Raw genomic sequence first — 27,380 nt, forward strand, 5'->3', positions numbered from 1 at the left:
CAGGGAAGGACATAGGCTCCTTTTTGTCCCGGAAAATCAATGCGTTCTCAGGGGATTTTTAAAAACTTAAATCCACGCGAACAAAGTCATGGGCATCATCTAGTCTATAATATAAAAGGTTCAACACGACTTTTTGAATCAATTAGGTTCAGAAGCATTTTTTTTAAATATACAGACAGGTGCTTGACTGCAATCATACCAAACAGTATAATATAATGATGCAGCCAAAGCGTGCGCCTGCCTAGAAGGTCCCTATTCACTCTTCGTTTAGCTAGAAAGGCATTCCATATTCTATTCGTACGAGTCTTCGAAGCTCGAAGTTCGCGCCGCGCTTCGACCAGACGAGCTTAGCATCTATTTTAACGTCATCTATGGCGCAGCACTTCGAAAGCAAGCAAAAAGTTTACAGGTTCCACTTTCTAATTTAAAGACTTTATTCATGTTTTTTGGATTCTCTTTTGATTGAAAATCATTTTTTTTCTAATTTTGCCCAAGCATGGTAGAAAACTTCGCCGCAACTACTTAATTAGGTACCATCTTCATTCTGCATCCTTGGAAAAATTATATAGGACCTAAAAGGAATTTGGCATTCCTGTACCAAATATAGTAGAGCCATTCCATTTAATCAGTAGAGCTCGATGAGGTAAGCGGATTTTTAGAGAAAACTGCCATAACTCTACCAAGCAGCATCATTACTCCAAGGTTAGAAGGAGATTGACATTAAACAAAAACCTGTCAAACAATAAAAAATTGGCATCATAAATTATTTCAGAAACCCACAAAATTAGATTACGTAAGGTTCCTTCAGTGCGAATATGTGGCAACTGGCAACTCATTAAATTAGACAGTTCACTAATGATCATTATCCGGGAGTTAACTTTGGCTATTATGCCCGTCTAAAAATATATTTAAAACGCTTTTTTTATTCTTCGTCTTTTCTGTATACGTCCATTGAAGTACTGACGCAGTCAGAAAATATTTTAGGTACTTATTTGCTTCTTTGGGAATTTTTGTTCTTTCACATAACTTTACCTTTACTTGAATCTTTGGGAATGAAACTGTACTTATAGATTTAATCAAAGATATCGTTTTATAGGTAAGCATCTATGTCATAGAAAATGAGCATAATAATGTCTGATACATTTTATTTTTAAACTAGCTGTATTAACTTTTCATAGCACGTGCTTCATGTTTGAGTTGAGTTGAGTTGAGTTCAACCCTGAAAGTCATACTACTAAATTGTACTTTTACTTGAGAAAATTATTGTTTGTAAAAAAATATTAGGTACGTGTATGGCCTTCCTTGAAAAACATGCCGAGTTTAGTTACTCGTTGGTTAATATAACGGGTAACCCGTTCTTTTAGTAATGTGGAATGCATAAAAACACTTTACTTCGCGTATGTCCGGAGTATTCTAGAATATGCGTGTAATATCTGGTCGCCTCAATACATAATATATGCCCATAGGCTTGAAACCATACAGAGGCAGTTTCTTAAATACTTAGCTTTTAAAGACTTTAAAAAATTTAATAGTTATGAGGAAGCGTGTACTCACTACGGTATCGGCTCACTGGAACATAGAAGGGAACAATGTGATATGTTGTTACTGCAAGCAATTTTAACCGGCTCAATCGATTGTCCTAGCTTACTCTCAGCCTTTTCATTTAATGCTCAACCTTTAAGAACGCGTCACACGCGCCTTCTAAATGTTCCCAAATCTAACTCAAATTATGCGCGAAATTCTATAATTCCACGCTTGGTACGTACTTATAACAATCAGTTCGCTGAGTTTGACTTATTTTACCTATCAAACAATAAATTTAAAAAGGAATTAAGAAACTATCATCGTAAAACAAAAAAAAAAAGTAGCTAACATCTAAATATGCATGCAATCATACACTCCCATTTACACACACACACACATGCACACACGCTCACACATACTCATAAGCACACACTCACATACGCATACACACACACATACAATCATACACACACTGTTGTAATTTTATTTTATTATTGTATATACCTACATTTATTCTAACTCTATTCTGTTAAAATAGTTTAATTATAATTTTAAGTAATCTCTTTTGGCCTTCTGTTATACCTAGATTTAAATTTAAATAATAATTATGTATTTACGCTGTTGATTACTTTCAAAAAAAAAAAAAAAAAAAAAAAAAAAAAAAAAATATTTCTTCTACGTAGAAATGTCGTAAAAAACATCACATACACAACAAAGATGAAAAGCACTTATTCAGCGAATCCACTTTGCTCCAATTTGAGAAAGGACAACAGCTGAATGTGCTTGTTGTCCGTAGTTCCAATATTGACAAAGTTGGCCGACAATATTGTTCGGCCTACATTTAACATTCGACGCACCGCTAGTAGATAGGTACCTACATTATGTCATGTTTTTCATTGTTGTTTTGTTTTTAGTTTTCTATAATATTGCTATTGTAACTGTCGAAAAAACATTATAGAAATAATAATTTTAAAACAGCCAAACTGTAGTTAATATTATTTATTTTATATAAATATAATATAGATGATTCCGGCTACACTCATGTGGTTAGTCGACGTAAGCCCTTCTAGTTTCGAACCCATCCGGGGTCCTTTTTCACAGGGACTCAGCTCTTGACGCAGCGCGGTTGAGACTGAAATGAAATGGAAATCACTTACGATAGATTAAACGCTAAAATATTATTTCTTAGTTTATATAATAATAGCGACCTGCCCCGGCTTTTTAAGTGTAGCTTATTACAATTTTCGTAGGGATCTCTTTAAAAAAATATAGCCTAGCTTAGGAATAATCTAGCTTTCTACTAGTGAAAGAATTTTCGAATCCGGTTTAGTAGTTCCAGGGATTACTTTCTACAAACAAACTAACATACTTTAGCTCTTTATAATATTAGTAATGATAACGTCTTCACCTTCGTTACACTAGCGATTTCAACAACTGGTTTCGCACGTCACCTCACCTCGTTGCTCCACTCGATCTTGTAGGCTTGTTTCATTCGGAACCACCTGGCTTCGCCTTTACAAGACTAGGTTTTAAGGGTAAGACTGATAAGACTGCGAGGACTAGAGTGATCAGATCTCGTTCTGGCCTACATTTTACCTATTTTAAATTGTTAAACAATCACTTTAGCTTTACCATGTAAATCCACATATAAAATAATGTAAATTGACTTCCAGAGTCAATAAAGGTAGCAAATCCAAGGAAAATTATATAAAAATCCAGTGCTTGTCGAGAAAAATATTGTACTTACCTGAATATTTTAAAACTATGCAACAACTTAATAACAAAATCCTTAACTTTGCAACGTCTATTCTTTAAATATGAGAGGGCTTTTTGTACAAACAACTTGGAACCTAGCGAGCCTTTTGCGCTCATTAAGAAAGATAAAATGTTGCATCTAAGTTACTGTTGTGACTTGGGACTCTTAAATGTGTTGCTCAAGCAGGTGATTGAGCAACAAAGTATTCGAAGCGAACTTGCTCTGCACATAATTGTACACACAGACTTGCACAAAAAGTCTAAAACAAGAAGCTGGGGAACAAACTTATTCATAAGACGACAGTAGCGCGTTATATTAGGTCTTGGCAAAGTCCAGAGTATTTCTATATAACTTTCATGTCTATTCAGTTGAACTATCTATAACTTAATCAATATCTTGCACTAGTTTGAATTGCAGCTTGTAAGACGTACTCGTATCTAAACCATCGATCTAAATATGTGTAGTTGACCCTCCCCGACTTCGCACGGGGAGTCTACCAATTCCTTAGACAAATACATACGTGTAATACGTTATCATCAACATCGCTGTTATTCGTAGAGACATACTACATCAAAACTTGCCTGACAGTAGGCATCCTTGTAAATAAAGAATTGTCAAAAAATTTCTTCCCCTATCCCGAACGAAACCGTTTTTCGAGATAAAACTATAGGTACTTTAAGTTAATCTGGAGTATTAACTATTACTGTACCAAGATTCGTTTAAATCCGTTACTGTAGTTTCAGGATGAAGTGTACACAGACAGAAAGACAAGAATTTCGAAAATATTGTTTTGGACTGCCGATAATAATAATGCTTTGATTTGAATGCTAAATAGAATTTTCAAAATGTTTTTAATGTGCAGAGATTTACGTTAAATCAACAACAGCTCTCAAAAACAACTCCAAAGCACTTTTTAACATAAAAGGATGGGGCCTTATATAAGGCTGTGAGTAGCTTTTACAAAGCCTCTATTGTGTTTAAGCATGACTGATTATCCAAAGGTGGCATGAGTTGATGGTAAAGGGGAAAGGTCTCGGTAAAAGTGGACCCGGACCCACATTACGGCAAACCTCTTAAGGCGCCATAGCGAAACTGATTTTTAGATAAAATGAGAGAAAAATAAATAACTTCTGTAAACCCAGAAAGGGATGGCAATAAAGCTTGCAAAAATAAAATTATACTTTTTTAGCGTTTAAACTAACGCAGCCGCGGCGCGTTCGCGAACTGACTCCCTTGAAAAAGGACCCCGGATGGGTTCGAAACTAGTCGGGCTACTGTTTTGAAAATTACTCTTCTCTGACCCTTTTCCCATTTCATTTGGGTTGAAAATAAACTATTTTAAATAAATAGAAAACATTTCTCTGCGATGTGACGTGCTTCATACAGTTCCTTTGATTAAGACTGATCTACGTCAGAGCAACAATGCGACATTGAGGCATGCCACAGAGTCACATGCAGCAAATGCTTTCAAATGTAGCAACAATCGTCAGCAGATTGTCGTACCGCAATATATACCAGTTCTACAAGACGACATTGTCGCACCTACCTATGTTGCCTAGGCCGCAAAATTATGTTTCCATTATAGCATGCCGATTGTCGCATATTATTGCTCCAGCTAAAACAGCATTTACAAGTTCCCTGTGTGTCTGTTCAAGCCTAATAACCTATTGATCACAACAATAACCGATTAGTTATAGGCTATAACCTTATAACGGTTATCTTCATGATACCATCGTAGAGATGTTAGATTACCAATGATAATTCTGAACTCTACGTTTCTTGTATAAATCATTGTAACCGTCCATGTAACATTACTTTAACGGAGTTATTAAAAGTTGTGGTTATATTGCGGGGAATTTTGTTTAAAAATATTTGTTATTATCTAGCTTGCTATCTTTAGGCTTATAACTATAGACACATAATGCCCGCGATTTTGTGTGGATTTCTTGGACGATTTAAGTGGATTTAGGTTTTGAAAACCTAAATCCACACAACTTCCGGGACAAAATAAAATAGCCTGAGTAGGTACATTGGAGATGGATATACTTACCTATAGGCTACTTTTTATACCGAAAAATTAAGAGTTCCTTCAGGAGTTCCTTCCTTCCTTCCTTTTTAAAAAGCGCGGGCAAAGTCATGGGCATCATTTAGTCTTCTAATCCATATCCATACTTCCATACTAATAAATAATAATAGTTATAAATGCGAAAGTGTGAATCTTTTGTCCGTCTGCTAACTTTTCGCGGCCCATCTGTTTAACCGATTTTGACGGGTAGGTCAAAGCTACTCATAGCTTGCATCCCAGGGAAGAACATAATATGCATATCAAAGAGTTTGCACGGGATTTAATGAAAATTAAATTTACGCGGATGAAGCCGCGAACATTGTCTAGTAATAAATACGAGTAAAATTGAGATCGACGCCTTCGATAACACGATTTTGACAAAATCACGATACGAAGTGGAGCGAAAGTAATAAAACTCCACAAATTGCCTCAAAAATTGCCTTATGTGGAGAGAATCGGGTTGAAACGGCTGAATTGAATGAGATCATTGCTGAAATTGTTTCTCTGGGTTCCCTTAGGTAATGTTTAATTCATGTCCAGCACCCTCCGTCGTCCGTTACGGGTATAATAAAAAAACCTTTAAAGCGCGAGTCTGACTCAAACACGAAAGTTCCGTACCATCATAAGGTATACCTAACATTTTTATGCATAGAACACTGCAAGGTAATGACAAATTGCGCCACCTACATAATATATTATTATTGAGTGTAAATCATTTTTTTCGTGAACACGTCATTCTAATTTTTTTTGTAACGTAACCACAAATTCACCGTGTTCGGATTTTTTCCTTTACTTGTATTGTAACAAAGTGATCCTATAAGGGTTCCTTTTTTTCTTTTGAGGTACGGAACACTAATAAGAACATAAATTGACCATAACGACATTTCTCCTTCGTGACGCAGCGATGAGAGGAGTTTCTATTTTGGGAAGAATCAAATTGAAGACTTATAATATCTAATACGGCGTACGCAATCTCTTAATTGACATCTAAGACTATCCTTTTCCACAAGTAGCATTTTTTTTTTTTTTTTTTTGAAAAATGAAAAAATATTTTTTATTTACCATAGATCAATCAATTATAACAACATTATGAAAGGGATAGCAATACATTCAATATCATGTTAGTTTAGTTTAAAGATTGTGTGCCTATAACAGAGTTACCCACAAATCACAATGGAAACGGATGACTGCTACGGGTAAATACCGCCATGCCACTAAGGTCACTTTCCATCAGGTGAGATCGCAGTCAAGGACTTGTTTTTGGTAAAAAAATGTCGCGTACTTACCTCCAGTCTTTATTAAAACTTCGATATTAATTTTACGCCGAAATGAATATTAAATATTCGGCCGGATAGAATTGCTAAATTTGCTCCGAAAACTTCGCCAGTCGCCACCCAAAATATACGTATATAATTCTCTGTTTTTGAATTGAATATTTCTTATTTTAAAATCTGAAACGTTGTGAAATATTCAGTAAACATTTATTTTTATGTAAACTTTTGAAATAACTATTTGTATTTTATAGAAACCAATTGTTTCTCCAATGGCTTGTTTACAAAGATCTTGAATTGAATTGAAATTATACAATACAATCGCACATATTTTACCTCTTTATAATAGAAGTATAGACTAGCTTATTCCCACGACTTCGTCCGCGTGGACTACACAAATTTCAACCCCCTTTTTTACCCCCAGGGGTTTTATTTTCAAGAATCCTTTCTTAGCGAATGTCTAACGTCGTAATATCTATCTGCATGCCAAATTTCAGCTCGATCCGTCCAGTGATTTTAGCTGTGCGTTGATAGATCAGTCAGTCAGTCAGTCAATCAGCTTTTCCTTTGATATAATAGTCAGAGAATACCAGCAGGTATACCAAGTTTCAAGATTTTTAATTTTTTCTTTCTTCTCCACAGAAAACACCTTTACGGTCGTGGTAGAAAAGGATGGACGTGGCCTAGGAATGTCAGTTTGTGGCGGAGGCGGTCTCGTGAGGATACGAAGGCTGTACCCTCCGCAACCAGCGTGGCGGACCGGACGACTCGCTCCTAAGGACCTGCTTCTGTCTGCCAATGGAGTGCCTCTAGCTGGACTTAGCACTTATGTAAGTTTGCATTATTGCCTTCTAAAGCTTTATGTACAACTTGATGGTATGCCTCAGATTCTTTCAGATATACCTACCGAATTTCTGAAAATTCTTTGTTATTAGGATTCTAAGCATGTAAGAAGAAACTTACATGCAAAATCTCATTTTTTTTATTGAGATGTATGATGATATGTCAGTCTGTCTTGTATAGATAATGAACTAGCTAATTCACCCCAACATTACGCGGGTGTTATATGGGTACACAACAAAACGGTGGTATTCCACGGATACGTGCGAAGCTAAATTTGCTCCCTCGTTTCAAATTCGAACCGCTGGCTGATATGGAACGCTCTCCCGGCATCAGTTTTCCCCTCCATTTTTATTATAGGTAGGTACTAGGTACCCATAGTATAAAGTAAGTATATTTACCTTTATTGCAAAGTGAACACCTAACCGCGATTGTCGATAATGCTGATCGATCAAATAGATCAAGTAATCGATCTTCAGATCGATTACTTGATGATTATTATGTGAAAATCGATATGGTGAATTTTTGATGCAACGCAACGATAGATTATTTTTCTATCAGAAATATGGGCTAGCGGTGGATAATATTTTTAAAAGAATATTAATTTAGTATGTCCCAAGCGCAATATCGCGTCGTCTACAAGCAAATTGAACCACAATATTAACTTACTTGAAGTACGCACTAAAGAAACTTAAAGGGCAATTTTTTTGTCTAACCCAGTCATTCAATATGATGTAATGAATTGAGGCCTGCACTAGTTCTATTAAGCTACATTCAGCTGAATTGAGCTTGTTAGCCTTTCCTTTGTGCCGCTCTAAATGTTAATTCACTGTCCGAGTCTATTCAGTTTTGTAATTATGCCCAAACTATAAGCAATTTAAGCCCGCACCGGTATCAGTTCTTGGGCTCCAAAACTTCGATAATAGAGCGTGATTAGCTAGCTCATATACAAGCTGGATTAATTGTACTGAATCTCTCTCAATAGTATAATAAAACAAAGGCGCAATCTACTTTTGTCTGTAAGTATATTCGCTAGTTGCTTTCTACTTCTTTGTTACGTAACTAGGCCACTTTGAGTCAATGCCTCGTCGTAGGCGGGGCATTGACCCGAGTTTTGCATGCAATACATTGCGGGTTTCAAAAATACTTAATCACTAAAACTATAAAATGAGGCAAATGGTTATTGGTATTGGATTGTGTTAAGGTAGTATAACAATAACGCTAAGCTTTTGCTAGCGTTCTGGTTACACCCTGTATGTTAATATTATGTTAGTGGCCAGTTTCTCATATAGTAAAGGAATTCATATTTCATTTATAATAATTAATAAGTAACCAGGTATCGTTCTAAATATACCTATCTACCATTGCAAAGAAAAGTTTAGTATCTCTTTGCACGTCGTGGCAATGATGTTCAAACACGGGGAAACTTTGTCGTACGATGTTTGTGAAATCTTCGAAACTGAACACATGTCGCAGATAACGTGAATGGAACTTCCAAATTCATTTGGAGGCAGCTTGAGTTTTGTTTGCCAGATGACAATTTGAGATATTTTTAACTTCTCTTCATCTCTTAAGTTCATAAGCTGATGACAATTTTTTTTCGCACGGCACTTATCTTGTCAGAAGCAATGATAGGCTATTTTATCCTAAAAGCTCTGGTTTTACGTTTTTAATTTTAACACGATAATCTCAGAAACTCTCGAGAAAGCCACATTTCCACAGTATTAAAAAAAATCCTAAATCCATGAGGATAAAATTGCAGACAACCGCTAGCGGTTGTACTACTACTAGTAGTAGTAGGACTACTAGTAGTATCTACATCCTGGTTAAAAGATAACCTGATTATACAAATAGAAGCGTTCATAATAATAAATAGAAATGAAATGTGCACAGTTTTATTTAATTACCAAGCTAGTGCCCTTTCAGTTCTTGCGCAATATTTTCTCAGGTAATACTAATGACCATTCAATCCATGTAAAAATCAATGTTTTATAAAACACTGGATGATTCCCACGACTTCGTCCGCGTGGATTTAGGTTTTTAAGAATATCTTGGGAACTCTTCGATTTTCCGGGATAAAAAGTAGCCTATGTCTATAGGGTCCATCCGTTTAACCGATTTTGTCGAAATTTGGTGCGGACGGGGACGAACATAAGCTAGTTTTTGTTCTGGAAAATGTAAGAGTTAACAAGAGAATTTTATGAACTAAGTCTAGTTATTAAATGAAAAATTCTCCAACACATTTTAAAAGTCAATAATGCTCTTGAGTAGGTAGAGCCGCGAATGCGAAGGAAATATTGTTATTGGACTTGAAATGAAATTGTTGGGGGCAATATCGAGGCTAAACAAACTTATCTATCTAAGAAACACAGTTTCTATTGAAAATCACATTTTCAGAGAAGAAAACGTAACATACTTAAGTATGCGATTTCGTCACTGATAGCAATTGTTTGTAGCTTTTAAGTACATTACCTTCACAAGAGAATTTTTTTTATCTTATCTTTTCCAAAAAATTGAAAAAAAGAAGCAATTGCGTATAATATTTACTATAGTGAAATTTTCTGTATATTTGCTTAGAATTTCAAAACTTCTGTGTGGCTTTGAATCAACATCTTTTAGAAAAAAAATCATAAAAATTACAGTGCTATGAATTTTCTAAATATTATGTAAAAGAAAAGGTAACTGACTGACTGATCTATCAACGCACAGCTTAAACTACTGGACGGATTGGGCTGAAACACAGATTATAGATTCTTTTATCTATGGGCTTAAGTTTGGCATGCAGATAGCTATTATGATATAGGCATCCGCTAAGAAAGGATTTTTGAAAATTCAACCCCAAAGGGGGTGAAATAGGGGTTTGAAATTTGTTTAATTTACGCGGATGAAGTCGAGCATAAGCTAGTAAAGAAATATTTGGAATCTTATTATTTTAGGTATATTTAAACAGCTGCAGTTATACTATAGACTGATCTTACTGATAATCCAATCCAAATCCAATCCATCGAAGCCCGCATGCATCCACAGCTAGAGAGGCCATTTTGAGAGCACACATTTATGGCGTAGTTATAGTCCGCGACAGGTTGAGATGACATTGGCATAGGTCTCTTGTAGTGTAGGGACTTCCACACGCCACACCTGTATTCTGTACACGTCGGGTTCTTCCAACGCTGCACTTTTGTTAAAACTACCCGTGGTCTAGGTGGGAGGGGAAGCTATGGATTAATATAAAAAATATTGTTATTTTATCGTTTAAATTTATAAAGAATTTCGTTATTCATAGCAAAAATTATACAAACCTAACGCAGCTGCTACTGCAAATATGAAAACGACCATTTTAAATACGATTTTTCATACTGCTGCTTTTTATACGTAATTTAGTTTTCATAGGTCGAAAGCTCGCAAAAAGCTCGCATTCAACGTAAATGACAACGTTGGCCATTCAATAACTGAAAAATGTGTGTTATAAAACTGTTACCAGGTTAACAAAATTCAATTAAATTGAAGATTATTTATTTTCATTTATTTTCAGCCAAGTATTTAGGCCGAATATACCGTAAAATTGTTATTAATTAAAAATGAAATCAATTTGAAATTTTTGGGATCATTCCATAGAATAATCCCAAAAATGTTAATACGATTTCTACGCTAAATTGAAAATAAACAAGCGATTTAATCTGAAGTGGGACTAAGCAAGTTGTTTTAGGGTTTAGATTAAACCGTTACATGTTAGAAAACTTTGTAGTGGTGATAGCCTAGTGGTTAAGATCTCCTATTTGGGGTGTTCAGAGTTCTGTCCTGGATACGTATCCTAATTTTTGTAGTTATGTGCCGTTCAAGCAATAAAGATCACTTGTTTTAACGGTGAAGGAAAATATCGTGAGGAATTCTGCATGCCGTTCTCCATAATTTTCACAAAGGTGTTTGAAGTCCAATGCTTACTTGGACAGCGTGGTGGACTATACTCAAAATCCTTCTCATTCCGAAGGAAGACCCATGCTCAGTAGTGGGCCAGTGAAGGGTTAATAATGATGACGATGTTAGAAGACCCACAGTTATACTAGGTACCTATCTACCTTTTGTACTGATATACAGATTTTAGTACATATTATTAAAACCTACTGACATGTATCAGTAATGTGTATTGATCAAATCCATATCAAATCCCATTTGCACTTAATAACATTAAACACTGTAGGTACGAGACTGAACTCAATTATTTAATGAGAACATGGCGCTGTCCTCAATTGACACTTTTTAATAAGAGACATACGCTGTCTCTAATTTGATACAATTTTCTTATAAATTAAGTGCTTTTATATTATATCCATGTTTTATATTTGCATAGGTAGGCACCTATTTTTCAAGTTCCAAAGAATAAATACTGCGGCCGTTCTCAAATTCGCCAGCGTCACTTCAGTGAATTTTCAAATTGTGAAGTGTATAAATTCGTACCCTTTTACCTAAATCTAGAAATGATAATTTCCTAAACTCATCCCGTGATTCGTCCAGATGCGAATATTCGCACGACTACGCCAGTGAGTTCGGCAAAGGATTTTATACTTAGAACCATTTTTTTAAATAGTAAAAACGCCAGTATATGCAATGAATACCTAAAACCTATTTTTTAGGGTTCCATACCCAAATGATAAAAACGGAGCTCTGTTAATGTCCCTGTCTGTCTGTCTGTCCGTCTATCTGTCTGTCCGCGTGTTACAGGTATCTACCTCGTAGACAAAATGGGTTACAGACCTGAAATTTTGGTATTTGATGTAGAACATTAACCCAAAATCAAATATTGAACTAGAAATTCAATTAAATTGTGTTTGAAGGAGTCGAAAAAAAAAATTTCTTACCCTAGCATGTGGGGCATTATTGTTTAAAACTCATTGAGTAGAGTACGAATATATTTTTTATTATATTTTATCTTAAAAATAAAGAAATGGGGGGCCGTCAAAGTTTCCAGTTTTAGGCCTTTTTTGTGACGGGGTCTATCTCAAAAACTAAACTAATTAGGAATATGAAATTTCGATATATTATATACTGTATTTATATAACAAATGTGACCAATACAAATGAACATTTTTCAAGCTTTTCCTTCACGGTTTGTAGCGATGTCTAGCTCCAAAATGAAATATTTCATGCACCCTAAACAATTATGTTGTTCGTGATTATGTACGGAACCCTAAAAGAGCGAGGCCCGACTCGCATCTGGCCGGTTTTTATCTCTATTTTAAAATTTTGAATATTATTTTGTGACTACTGTGCTAAACCGATCCTGTAAATGTTTTTTACCAATAACATGTTTTTTGTTTAACTGTGAAAAGCTAACCGAGAGATTTGAGGAAATGTTACGTTCTAAATATATTTTTTTATAATATCTACCTATGTATATTAGAATTAGATATAATTAAGCATTGTTCTTCAATAACAACGTTTTTATATATTCATGTTATTTAAAAAAACGCTCAAAATCAATAAACATTGTAACGCTGCATGAATTTATGACAATTTTTTTTTTTGGATGCGCAATGAAGAAGAAACTAGGACAGAACTTTTTATTTTTTAGTCAAAATTAGGGCCTAAGTCTAAAAATCTAACTATTCACAAAGCGTTCGCCTATCGGTGCCACTTAAAAAATAGATGAGGTCCTTTGTCCAAGTGAATTAGTACCCGACATAACAACAGATAAACGTAGAATTAGATGAGCCCGCGTTTCAATTACAGCACTCTCTAATTAGAGAACATTTTCTATTTGTATACCTACTTACTTAGTTTACTTACAGCAGTAAATGGTCTAACGCTTGTAAAGTCATTTTGCTACGAAATAGGTGTTTCATAATACCTAAAAGATATTTCACGTTTTTACAGTGTTCTCTCAAATTCATATTATAAATCCCGCTTCTGATACCTATAATTACATATATTATATTATAATTATTCTCAAAACATTATATTGACCTGTATCCTTATTTAAACTTACCTATCCTTTAAGGTTTTTGTCGTTGTTTTGAAATGAAATAATGTAGAACACCTATTGGCACCTAATGTCAAAAATGCAAACTCTACCACCGGTTCCGTTCGGTACGGCGAGAAATTCTGCAGTTGTTGTTTACAACAAATAATGCTCTGGTACCTAAAATCAGTAAACAAGTATACTTATCTAAGTGTACATAGTTCTAATATATATTTGAACCCTGGTAATGTGAGAAAAACAGATGACGTTATAAAATATGGGCAAAAAATCCAAGGGGAGTATAATTTCTAAACAATACGTGACAAATATCTCTACCTTTCGCAATATCTCCACAATATAATGTATCGGCCTACGTCATTGTACCTAAAATAGAAAATGAACATACGCCTTGGTGTTAACAAGATTTACTCAAAAGGGTATTAAGAGGGTGATTCGACGTCGTCCACTACGTCTATGTAGAGCTAGAGGGACATAGTATAATGTGTATTGTGTAACGACATGTTGACACGAAGAAAGGCTGGACTTACAAGGTTTTGTATAGTCACCCTGTTTGACGCAACTTATTAATTAGTAAGAAAGGAAAATACGAAATAGCATAGGTGCTTAAAAATCCTTGTAGCTGGTAGCATCACACTACGAACTCTAAATCCACACTAAATATTGTAAATGCAGAAGTGGCTGCTGCTGGCTTATCACAGCCCATCTGTTAAACTATTTTTGACGAAAATTGGTACAAAGATAGCTTACATATCCCAGACACTTTTTGCAGGGAACCAGCTACTTTTTTCCCCAGCAAATGAAGAGTTCTCACGGCATTTTTAAAATACTTAAATCCACGTGGATGTAGTCGCGGGCATCACCTATTTGATGCAGAGATAGCTTGCATCCTGGAAACGAGCTACTGTTTATTCCGGAAAATCAAAGAATTCCCCACGGAATTTTAAAAAAAAATCCACATGGACGAAGTCACAGGCATCATTTAGGTAGTTGTCAATAATATCAGAGTACTTATACATCGCTTGATTTCAATACTTTCGGTAAGATTTCTTTTATATATTACACTAAAAATGTAGTTTTTTTCAGCTTTTCGAACGGAACGTAACTCGTCTTGCCATGAGGTGGCCTACATGAAATAAATGTTTTTATTAGAATCAGACCTATTTTTAATACCCAGAACATGCTACAAGCAGGTCAAAAAAGAGCATGCACGCAAACAGTTAATAACATTGTAATTGTAAGTTCTAGGGTAGGAACAAAAACCTTCCGACGTGGAATGGGATCGAAACGTTTTACGACTAACCCACAAACCGCTTATTGCTTTCGCAACCTCGGTTTTGTATAAGCTATTTAACTTAGAGAGAGAGCCTGTGAGGGCCTTACCTTCGTTATTTTATAAAAGCTGAATGTTTCTCTACGTATTTTCCCCAACACAGGAAGGAACGATCAGCGACTATGAAGTTTGGATCACCATGATCCATGGTGTCAGACACCCTTAAACTTTAGTAAATTGTTAAAGTTTAAGAGTGTCTGGCAATAGGTTGCCACGATATAATATCACGTCTGGCAATGCATGAAGTGATTTCTAATATTATTCCGAAGAAAATATAAAAAAAATACACTTTAGTACTTTGAAGTAAGATTTTGTACACCTTAGTTATCTGCCAAAGCCACCATAATCCAAACTTCATAGTCGCTGCACGTTCTTCCTTGTGTTGAACAATAAGCAGAAAAACTTTCAGCTCTTTTAAAATAACGATGGTCTAGCACTCAATGGGCTCTTAGTCCAACTCGACCAGTGGCGACAAAAGCCAAGGAAACGAATATCTGACCTCTTTTTTGGGCGATTTGGTTTCAATCGTTGGGTCGGTGATACATTATTTGATTTATGCTTTGAAGAAAATATTTCTTTTCTCGTTTTATCGTTCATGCCTAAACATATTTCATAAACTTCTTTGAGAATTCAAAGGGCCCCTATATGAAAAGAATTTCAATAGTGACGACGATTAGAAAAACTTTAACTCCTCCTATAGAAGGGCAAGCAATGAAGGAGATATAAAATTAAATCCGTATTTTCTTCTTTTCTTGAAATCTTATTTTGAAAAATTGTACTCAGTCAACGATAAACTAACTAAGTAAATAGATGTACTTATTGTGACATTTCCTCAGCTATGCACGGAAGTTGTGCAACATTGTAGGATCGGCTTCGTTGCTAACAAAATACATCAGAATAACTTTGAATTCGTTAATGCCCTGAGCAAAATTTGACCCATTCTGTACAGGACCTATCAAATGGGTCAAATTCCAATCCAGTAATTTCAACACCCAACGATCTCAGTGTACTAGACTACCCACTAAGGATTATTTAACAGGAGACTGAATAAAACCCTTTCGTTTGTACACAGGAAGCTCTGGAAGTACTACGCACGGCGTCAGCGCGAGTGGAACTACGTGTCTGTCGACCACCGATCGACGTCCTCGAGAGTATCACGCCGCCTGATCCGCCCACGCCACCGGCCAGGACACCGCACCCACCCCATCTACCACTCGACCCGCTCAACTGTCATCCTTTACACGCAAGGTAAGATACATAGGAGGCTGTAAAAGAACGACTCACAGCATTAGCGCGAGTGGAACTATAACGTGTCTGCCGGCTACCGTGCGACGTCCTAGAGAATACCACCAGCCAAGATGTCACGCCCCCGTATCTACCACTCGACCCGTTCAATTGTCATCATTTACATGCAAGGTGAGACCGAACTACGATACTGGAAGTACTACACACTGCCTGTCGACCACCAATCGACGTCTGTGAAAGAACAACCCACAGCATTAGCGTGAGTGGAACTATAACGTATCTGTCGGCTAACGTGCGACGTCCTAAAAAATACTACCAGCCAAGATGCCACACCCGCCGTATCTACTACCACCCCGCGCCAACCTGGTACGGGCGAGCGCGGGTGACGTGCGGGTGTGCGAGGCATCCCTTCGCATCACAACCCACTGGCATGGTACCTGCTGCATCTACTACTTGACCCGCTCAACTATTATACTTTAAATGCGAGGTGAGATTGAATTTATATACGGGAGGGTGGAGACTCTGAAGTAACTACACTCGGACTCAGCGCGAGTGGAACTACGTATCTGTTGACCACCGATTAATGTCCTCGACAGTATTACACCTTCTTATCCTCCCACGTCACCAGCCAGTACCCGTAGTACAAGATTTTACGTCTCACCAAACGAAACCAAATTCGAGAGTCGAAATACTTCCGCGTTACAGTAAAATGGACCTAAACAGCCTTGAATTGAAGTCAAATATTCAGCAGCGGGGTCTTCTCCGTTTGACCTAGGCCAAAACGGGGGTACGGGCCTCGAGGCATGGCCTCCTTGCCCGGGTGTGGCGCAGGGAAGAACGCTTCCCCGGTAACGTCCTTTAAGCCGTTGTCGGCTAAGGCCTGCCTTCTTGGCTTAGGGCCTCGAGGTCTCGGTTTTGTGTTGGGTCCAGGGCGCCCGTACTGTAGGCTGTGGGCTCGTCATTGTGCACAGGGGTATTATCAACGCCGGTAAAGCTTGCGTCGTCCTCATCGTCGTCCTCTTCATCAGCACGTTGCGCTGGTGTGGGTGACCGCAGAAGCTCGCGAGGTAGAGGACGCCCGTAAAATAATATCCCAGCTGTGTATTCACTATTATTGTATGGACAAGATGTCAAAAATTATACTGAAAACACTTTCAAAGGTATAACTTTCAAGTTAACGTTAACTTAATGTGCATAAATCTTCATTTCGTATGAACGGAAAAGGGACAGAAAACTTTTTCGTCTATACTAAATGACAGATTTACGCACAGTTTACGTTAACTTGAGAAGTTACAATACAAGCCTCGGAACTCGACCGTATACCTACAAGGTACTTTAAGTAAGTAGGTATGTCCCAAAATACGTTCCTGTATTACCCATGTGGTATATTTGAGCTAAAAGTTTTTTTTTAGGGTTCCGTACCTCAAAAGGAAAAACGGAACCCTTATAGGATCACTTTGTTGTCTGTCTGTCTGTCTGTCAAGAAACCTTCAGGGTACTTCCCGTTGACCTAGAATCATGAAATTTGGCAGGTAGGTAGATCTTATAGCTGACATTTGGGGAAAAATCTGAAAACCGTCAGTTTAGGGTTAGATCACACAAAAAAAAAATTGTGGTCATGAACTAATAATTAGTATTTTCAACTTTCGAAGTGAGTGACTATATCAAATGGGGTATTATATGAAAGGTCTTCACCTGTACATTCTAAAACAGATATTTATTTATTTTTATGCATCATAGTTTTTGAATTATCGTGCAAAATGTCGAAAAAATACGACTGTAGTGCGGAACCCTCATTACGCGAGCCTGGCTCGCACTTGGCCGGTTTTTATTTTAATATCTTTATTTTTAAAGGGCTTTTATACACTATGTATGTGACAACCCTATCGTACCTTATAACATAGATTAACTTAATTAACAATTAAAACTAATTTTATATAACTAATATTCTACCTACCTAACAAAATTGAGACTGCTCCTTCGCAACAATTTGCAAACTGTAGAATCAACTTCGTTCGGCGGTGTTCCCACTAGATTATAGCACGAAACAACAAATTCCTGAAAAGTCGGCAACGCTTGGCGCCTGGCGGTTCCATTGGTGCAGCAAATGTTCATGGGCGGCGACAATAACTTAACATCAGGTGACGCTCATTTGTTTCCAATTTTTTTGAAACACTGATACAAAAAACAAAAACTTCTTAACAAAAAGTCCATTAAGTATGTTAAACTTTGAATTGTAAGCCTACTAGAAATAGGTAGACACGGAAAATGTCACGAAGAGAAATTTCCCACTGTGGGAAACCCGGCGTAAATACAACGCCGTTGATACTGTTTCCTATAATTGTTCCGTGCTATTCAAACACGAAACTGGTAAATATAGGCGCCTGCTTCGGTAAATGCGGCGCCTTTGAGTGGAAATAATAATTTCAGTCCCATTTCGCTATTGTTGGTTCTAAAGTACCTAAAACTGGGAACGCTACTCAAAGCGAGTTATGTTTACTGTTATAGTGTTACGCACTACGTTTTAACCGTCCCTATAGAATCGTATAAAGGGTCTGGTAAACAAAAACGAGCATATACGTGGTCGAAACTTGTGTTTTGCAACTAGATGATGCTCGCCACTTTGTCCGTGAGTACATTCCCGTAAAAACTTTTTGATTTCCTAGGATAAAAAGTGGCCTACCTCTGTGAAATACCAGATACGGCGTAACGCGTTCATTTTCTTGAAGTCTTCATAAGCAAACTTCTTCTCGAGCTTCTTACACTTTTTAATCGGGCCAGGTCAAAAGGTACCACAGATCTATATCTAAATACGAGTATATAAAAGGAAAAGGTGACTGACTGGCTGACTGATCTATCAATGCACAGCTGAAACTACTGGACGGATTGGGCTGAAATTTGGCATGCAGGTAGCTATTATGACGTAGACATCCGTAAAGAAAGAATTTTTGAAAATTCAACCCCTAAGGGGTTTAAATAGGAGGTTGAAATTTGTGTACTCTACGCGGATGAAGAAGTGGGATCAGCTAGTCTTGTTATATTGACAAATTCATGAGAAACTAACACACAAACTAGCTCATATGTTTGAAATTGATTCGCATCGCAACTAAACCTAACATTTTATTACCTACCTCTTGATACTCCAAATGAAATGGCGTCGTAAAACTGGCTTATTGTTTAACTACACATTAAAACAAGTTCAGCTGTACCGTGCTATAAAATCTCCATTGAAATCATTCCATTATGATAACATTAGCATTATCATCGACCATGAAAATATTACCAATTTACTTTTTTCGTCCTCAGCAATCAAACAAGATTTTATAAGAGTTGTTACTTTCATGATATCTGTTTCATTGATATTCTATTCACAAGTAGAATTAAATTCTGCCAAGATGTTCAGTGGCTAGGCCAGAAAAAAGGAACATCTTACAGACAGAGCATTACACACTTTTGTATTTGTAATTTACTGGCTGATGTCCGCGACTTAGGTTTTTAAATATCAAGTGAACTCTTCAATTTTCCGGGATAAAAAGTAGTCTATACTCATATCCAAGATGCAAGCTATTTCTGTTGCAAATCGATGATGCCCACGATTTCATTCAAGTGGAATTAGATTTTTTAAAAAGTAATGCCTATCCATCCCGGAATGCAAGCTATCTCTGTACCAAATTTCAACAAAATCAGTTGAACAGATGGGCCGTGTAAAGCTAACAGACAGACACACAGACAGACACACATTCTCGTTCTTCAAATCCACGCTCGTTTATCATTTAGAAAATCTTCAATTGGTAACCTATGCTTTTTTCAGGAGCATACTTTTAATAGATTTTTTAAAACTTCTGTACTTAAAGGCAAGTCTAAAATAGATTTAGAATTTTATTATAAAAGATTATACCCATTCCCAGAAATGACTTTTGGACTTTACTGAAGCGGAGCTTTCCTAAGCAAGCAATCTTATTACGCTTTCTAGTTAGCCTGTTGTGTATTGTGAATATTTTGTCTTACAAAAATTATGTTACTGTAAATAATTATATTGAGAGGCTATACTATAAGGATTAAAGATGGGCGTTATTGGCTATTTACGGCAACGGTTATTCAACAGTTACTTAGTTTCAATACCGATATTGTTAACCGTTGCTGAATATCGGTATCAGAGTTGTGTTTCAACTAATTTAATATGCGCAACGCGCAGCGGTTTCCGTAGTAGTAACTAAGCTAGCTGCCGTATCAATACCGTCTGTATAGCTAGCGCGCGCATATTCACTAAAATAAAACCAATTTTACTTTCATGAATATCGTGAAGTAATCACAACCTTAAGTTCATAGCAGTAAAGTTTAATTTGATCATTGACATAGGTCAAACTATAGTGGACGCCTGCACGAATAGTTTGCCACAGTCCAGTTAACCAAAAACATTTCATGAAGATTGATAAACCAAAGAGGACCTTATCTCTATTACTCTAAGGCTAACTGTATTTAGAATGATAGATCAAAGTGTAATGGACAAGTACTTGTACAGTTAAGCCTTAGCGTAATAGAGATAAGGTCGGCTTTGGTTTACCAAGTTCTTAGTTACTAAGCCGGTAGCCAATAACCGCTCCTTCTCAGCTTTCAGTGAAAGAAAGAAAGAGAAGGCATAATTATTGCGTTTCTAGTTACCAAAAAACCAAACAATGCATTGTCAGTTGCCAGTTGGCAGTGTTGCGTTGTCAGGTGGATCGTCATAGATGATAACTGAAAACCGTTGCTAGCTACGACAATAACGCTACGGTACGCTATAGGCACGGCAGCGGTTTTCAGTTAAGTTTAGCTATAGCGGACACATGTCTAATAAGGATACCTATTTCCTTAAATTTTCTTGAAAGAAATTACGTGGTTTTAAGTTATGAATTACTACTACAGTACCCATTCAATTTACCTTTTCTTATCTAGACTGTCACAAACCACCAGCAGCGCCACCACGTCGTCGTCAGAAGGCAGAGGCAGGCGCGAAGCAAGTCCCGAAGACAGGAGATCCCACGACCTGCACTTACCTGATCTCGACAGGCCGTTACCAGTTTACGATATACAATATGGAGTGAGTACTTATCAGAAATAAAAAGTTATATAAGCTACTGAGTGATATGCGTAGAGTTTCAGGGTAAGATCTATAAAGCGCACTTTGGCTTGGTTTAGACTTAAGACAGAGTTAAAACGAGACAGAGCTATATATATCTTACACTTAAATCTGTCTTGTTTTAACTCAATCTTAAGTCTGAGCAAAGTCAAAGTGCGCTCTATAGATCTCCGCCTCAGAATTCATCATTGGCTAGTCTCTAAAGGTGGAATTTAGAGTCGAGCGTCTGTGGTATCCCAAAATTTACGCAAGCAGTAATTTTCATAAAACACACGGGGTTTTGATTAAAAATCGTATTTATTATTCTTTCATGAAATTAAAATATAGGCTTACGCATGGAATAGAATATCTTATCTTGGCTTCCACGGCTTTGCTGGCACATTCGCACTCTTTTGTCAAACCCATTTCAATTATAAATTACTTCTTGCGTGAATTTTGGGACATCCTTTATCTTGGCAAAACACTCAGTTAACGTTAACGCGAAAGGTTGCTCTTTGCCTCTATACCCCGTCAATATTTTATTCGATTTGGTAGAACTTCTAACACCACTTATAAGTAGTATAGTGCATTCAATATTAACTGGCGTGTTTCCACTTGAGACCGTCATTAGCAATAACAATAGGATTACATTCGATATGGCACGTAAGCAATAGGGGTAATAAACCAAACAGCCATAGAGCTCATTCATTTTTATTAGAGCCGGTTCAACCTTATTTTGTTGCAAACCAACCAGTGTTGATACTTTTGAATTCACCCGCCACGACTTAATCCTATTGTTATTGCTAATGACGATCTCAAGTGGAAACCCGCCAGTTAATATTGAATAGTTGGTTCAGTAAAACAGTGCGGAGCTTCGGTAAGTAGAGTAATGCAACCTGTCCAATGCGGTATTGTCTTTGTGCCTATCTGAGCAAACACCAGATGTGACAACTCCGGCAATATACGGGCGAACTTACTGCAACGCGCTGCACCTCATTCGACCCAGTTTACATCCGTACTTCGGGCTTTTAGTGATACTTCGCTATACCACGTGTACGATGACTCAAGTCGGAAACATACTTACACCATCTCATGAACTTACCTGTTGTGTCAAATCAAATCGTAGTAATCCATTATTGTTATGAGCCTAAGGTACCTCTAAAACATTTTTTATGTATTTATTTATTTATTATTTTTAAGTGATTGTCAAGTAATTAGGTGTTTTATTCTTCTTAAACCTAACTGTTTTGAGTTAATACGGGAGAGCACATAAAAATCTACACTTTTATACTTACTAAACTAACTAATATGTGTCTGTCTGTTACCTTTTCAATGATCTCTGTAATCAGCTTTGATAGGTACAAAGATAGTCTACATCCCGGTGAAGAACACAGGCTACTTTTTTCTTAAAGAAAAAAACATTAAGTAGGTACTCTAAGCAATTTGTAATAATCTCCAAGAAAAAACAGACGCTATATTGTAATAACTAAAATATAAGTGGTAAATTAAAACTACCTGACTATTCATAAACACTTGTAAAAAGTTTACATGAATAAAAAAACATTCTATTCTATTCTATTCTAGCTATATACTAGCTCTAATTTTATTCGTATTTCATAACCAATTAAAAAAGCTTCACCTTCACCTACCAAGCTAGGTATAAGTACTTAATTTAAAACTACTACAGCTATAGAGGTTCGCTCATAAAGTTTCCCTTCTCAAACTCTGCAAGGTGCCTATGAATTTACAATATTAATACAAAATCATTATATTGTAAGTTTCTGCTACAGTAGATAATTTTAAATAGGTAAGTAGGTAATTTTCTTAGTTACGGTTTAACCACGACTGAAATCCATTGTATTTTGAAGTACCTACCTACTTGATATTAACTTCGTATATAAGCCAAGTAATTTGCCTAATCAGTAATTAATCAGGCGTAACTAATTTCGCATACCTGCTGTCGACTAGTTCAAGTATTGATCCATTGTATCAATTATTACAGTGCGGTTATCAGCTGTCATAGGATCAGTTTACGCAATTAGGTGTCGTGTTCATACTGTTGTGTTAGGTCATAGGGTAAATTGAAAAATGTAACAAAATACCGCATATCTATTACCTTTTTCATCGATGACAGGTTGATGTTTGCACTAGGCTTATCTCTAATAGAAAATGATCAGAGGTTGTATGGAAAGCCATTTTTACACGATTACCCAAAAAAGTTCAGAGTCACTCAGCGGGTGATGGAGAGAGCTATGCTTAGAGTTTTCTACGTGATCAAATCAGAAATAAAGAGATCCGTAGGAGAACCAAAGTAACCGACATATTATCCCAGCGGGTAATGAGCAGAACACAGTTCAAAATATTTATAGACGACCGATAGACCCAAGGTGCTGGAATTCACCATCTTGGAAGAGCTACGAAAGACTTATCCGTAATCAGCTCCTAAGCCGTGTAGAAAGAGAAAGCGTTTAGGCCACTTAAGGATAATATCGTAGATGGATCGTACCGAAAAGACAACGTTGGCTAGTAGGGTGGTAGATATCTAGCCACGACCGTAAGTTAAAAAATATACTATAGATAGATTAGGCAACTATATGTAAAAACTTTGCTAAATATCAATCATTATTGCCTACTTATAATGGTATCTTGTGTTTCGTGACTTTCATGTATTTTGTAAAGTGCTATTGTATCTATTTATTGAATACCCTGTAGATAGACGTCCCAAATGCCCTTTTTCCTAATAAGATTTCTGTTCACGCTCCTTAGGATGATGGATCTGTGGTGAGTAAAAATGTAGCTGCATGACTCTCTGTTTTATATCCTTATAGCTGATTTTGTATATATTTTTATTTCGGTACTAGTCCCGAAATATACATAAAGAGTAATAAAAATAATAAAAATACATACTTAATTAATTTAATAAAATTAGGAAAGTACTCTGGTTCCCTTCAGAGGTATTTCGTGGGTAGGTAATCCAAAATCAGAAAAGTTAAAATCGTGGACTTATTTAGATCGCCGTAGTAATGTGTACCAATTTTCAAAATAATACAGGTTATACATACCTATTCCTCGTACCTACAGCTACCAATTTTCCATTCAACCAATAGGTAATGAATGTTTGTAATAAAGCATGTTTGTATACCTATGAGTTTTGATAAAAAAAATTGAATTTTGAATATGACTATCTATATACCATTGGTGGTCAGGTAACTATTAAATAAAACCCCGTAGGTATACGGAGTGGACCGCATGTCCAGCAAGAAACTCGGCAGTTGCTCTTTTCGAAGATTCGATTTATCTACAATAATATTATGCCATGTATAAAAGCAATGTTTTAGAATCACCACGCTACATATTCTTATGTCTATGTCTGGATGTTTCTAGGAGTTCGACATAGTAATGACAAAAGTGAACGGCTCCCTCGGGTTCACGCTGCGCAAGGAAGACCACAGCGCTTTAGGGCACTACGTACGTGCTCTAGTCAGAGAGCCAGCACTGAGCGACGGTAGAATACAGCCGGGAGATCGGATTGTTGCGGTAAGCATTTTAACTAGATAAAATTATTCCAAAACTTAAACTAGACTACGCGATTTGCTTGTTATTAAATCCTGTGTAAAAAGACTTGCCGAGACTGCCTAAATGACTGATGCACAATGATCTGTCAATGCACAGCCTAAGCCGCTGGAGTTAGAAAATTTAAATTTCAAAAGTATGTTTCTTTTTTATTCCAATCTTCTTCTATATTCAAATCCAATCCAACTAATATCAGCCTGTATGCGTCTACTGCTCGACCTAGGCGCGCCACCAAACACAGTCCTCCACATTCCTCGTCCACCCGCTTCCCGCTACCTTGTCATCATCGGTCCAGCGGGCAAATTCCAGCTCTTAGAGATGAAAGTTTGTATCGAAATCCGTCACTTTTCAAGCCTTTAAAATTAATATTTAGACTGTTGGTAAAAAATAAAGTAGGTAACACGACCTGTTTCAGGATTTTTTCAAATTCTACCTGCTCGCCGATTTTCAAAAATTCCACTCGAGCAAAGCTGGGGATGTACAGCTAGTCTATACATCTGATACATATAGATAACTGATGATGATGAACCGTTGGAGAAAATTGAGATTTTGCATATTGTAAAGAAAGCATATTAAGAAATTCCGACAGGATTTTTTAAACTTCATCCATGTGGACGAGATAAACCTAGTATGTGTAATGTTATTAAAAAGTAAAAAAGGAGAAGATGATAAAGGGATAAGTGCCTTGTTCGACCGGTAAGCTTATACCGGTCTATAGTGTGGACCACAGAAATCAGAATAAGTAGGTATAGAATTGTTAAAGAAGCGTGAGATTGGCACCGCTCGCACCTCTACGATAGGCTACCAGTTACCACCCATCATTGCACATTATTATTAATTTAGGTGTTTATACTGACGTTTGTGATTTTTATTATACTTGAATAAAATATGATTAATCTCGCAAAAACTCACGTATCTAAAAAAATTAAAATTTCATAATATTTTTACAACATAACATTTTTTTAAAGAATATTAGCCATGTTAAACGACTAATATTCCCCTTTCCTCTCCAACTAAGCGTAAGGCTTGTGCTAGGAGTAGGTACGACAATAGTGCAACGGGCGGGGTTTGAACCGTCAACCTTTTTCGGTTTTCAGTCCACTCCTTTACCTGTTGAGCTATTGAGGCTCTGAACATTAAAATAATTAGTTTACTTTTCACATCTATCGGCACTTCTTGCACTATTGAAATTGTTTCGGTAACGTGACCTTGAAGTTTTTACCCATCCCAAAATTGAAAATTGCCTAACGCGTTTAAAATAGTTTTCACTCTTTCTAGTTTTTTTTAAACCTTCGTGGTTTTTTGCTGTGTCTAAATTGGATTTATTAAACATTCTTTATGTTGGTAATAAAAAAAAAAAAAAACTTAAAACTTTTTTTTAAATAGTTAGGAATAGATATCATTTCTATTAGGTACTTTGTTTAGGTTTCCGTGGTGAGCACTTAATGTAAGCCGATGCTAAATCTATAAGTAGCCAGTAGGTACAAAATTCGCTAAAAGGAAACCTTTCCATACGCTGCGTAGTGCGAATAAACAAACCCGGTGAAATGGCCCTACGCCTATACGAACAATTTAGCAACGATTCTTCTTCTTTTGTCATCCAATGTTCGTTACTATACGGATGTCCATCAACATCGAACCCACGAGTTTTACATTTAATCAATCCCTTCGTTGGCGCTCGTTCCACTGGTGTGTACTTAGCATAGCATAAAATATAATAATACCTACTTACATCAAAAATACTCGATGTGCGCCCCCGAATAAGATCGCACACCCACAAAAGCCGTTAATTTTCTGACACGATTAAAATACGTGTTCCAAAAATGCGACTAAGGAAAGCTATTTAGGCCAAGTTTCAATTAAATACTCAAAATCCATACTAATATTATTAATGCGAAAGTGTGGTTGTCTGTCTGCTAGCTTTTCACAGCACAACAGTTGAATCAATTTTGATGAAAATGGGTACAGAGTTAGCTTACATCTTGGGGAAAAGATATATACTATAGGCTACTAAGTATTTTTCCCGGAAAATCAAGAGTTCCTAATCCATCCGTTTAACCGATTTATTATGAAATTTTGTACAAAGGTAGCTTGCATCCCGGAAATTTATATATGCAAATTTTTATCTTGAAAAATCAGAGTTCCCACGGGATTTTAAAAACTGAAATCGACGCGCACGAAGTCGCGGGCATCATCTAGTTAAGAATAAATGCAGTGGTCCAAGTGTAAAAGAAAGTGATTGTCAGGTGTTTGGGTATTTGTTTGTTATTTCTTTACACCCCCATTGGACATCCGATTTCAAAGATTCTAGCGATGGCCGTAGGATATAGCATCGCGATCATATAATATGATCCTTACGATGTTTCCTTTTTCGTGTAAAAACAAAGGGATCCTACGAGATTAAAACAACCTGAATGCACATGGGCAAAATCGCGGGCAAAAGAATAATATGTTTTTTAATTAATATTTTCGCATGCAGGTGAACGATACCCCCATGTCGAACATGTCGCACGCAGAAGCAGTTGCATTTTTGCGCTCGTGCGGCTCAGAAGTGCGACTGCGACTTTACCGCGACCACGCTGCGACACCTTTGTCGCCGATGTCGCCGAAAGAAGAAGGACCTACGGACTCTGATGGACCAATCAATAGGCCTAAACCACCATTGAGGTTACTATTATGACAATGTATTAATAATCATGCA

General features: G+C 36.7%; 1 protein-coding gene across 4 annotated transcripts in view; it reads left to right on the forward strand.

Moving 5' to 3' along the window:
* LOC117984616 (uncharacterized) overlaps positions 1 to 27,380 on the forward strand; it is a 127,334-nt gene that overhangs the window by 85,224 nt on the left and 14,730 nt on the right. For 3 of the 4 annotated variants that reach the window (XM_069500167.1, XM_034971235.2, XM_069500168.1), the window contains exons 4-9: positions 7,259 to 7,446; positions 15,836 to 16,011; positions 20,944 to 21,088; positions 23,873 to 23,887; positions 24,491 to 24,643; positions 27,159 to 27,346. In XM_069500167.1, coding sequence (XP_069356268.1) covers positions 7,259 to 7,446; positions 15,836 to 16,011; positions 20,944 to 21,088; positions 23,873 to 23,887; positions 24,491 to 24,643; positions 27,159 to 27,346 — 865 coding nt within the window. The remainder of the gene's footprint in view (positions 1 to 7,258; positions 7,447 to 15,835; positions 16,012 to 20,943; positions 21,089 to 23,872; positions 23,888 to 24,490; positions 24,644 to 27,158; positions 27,347 to 27,380) is intronic. The other variant, XM_069500166.1, reaches the window with a different exon arrangement.

Source organism: Maniola hyperantus, chromosome 8 (genome assembly GCF_902806685.2).
Source record: "Maniola hyperantus chromosome 8, iAphHyp1.2, whole genome shotgun sequence".
Classification (NCBI taxonomy): Eukaryota; Metazoa; Arthropoda; class Insecta; order Lepidoptera; family Nymphalidae; genus Maniola; species Maniola hyperantus.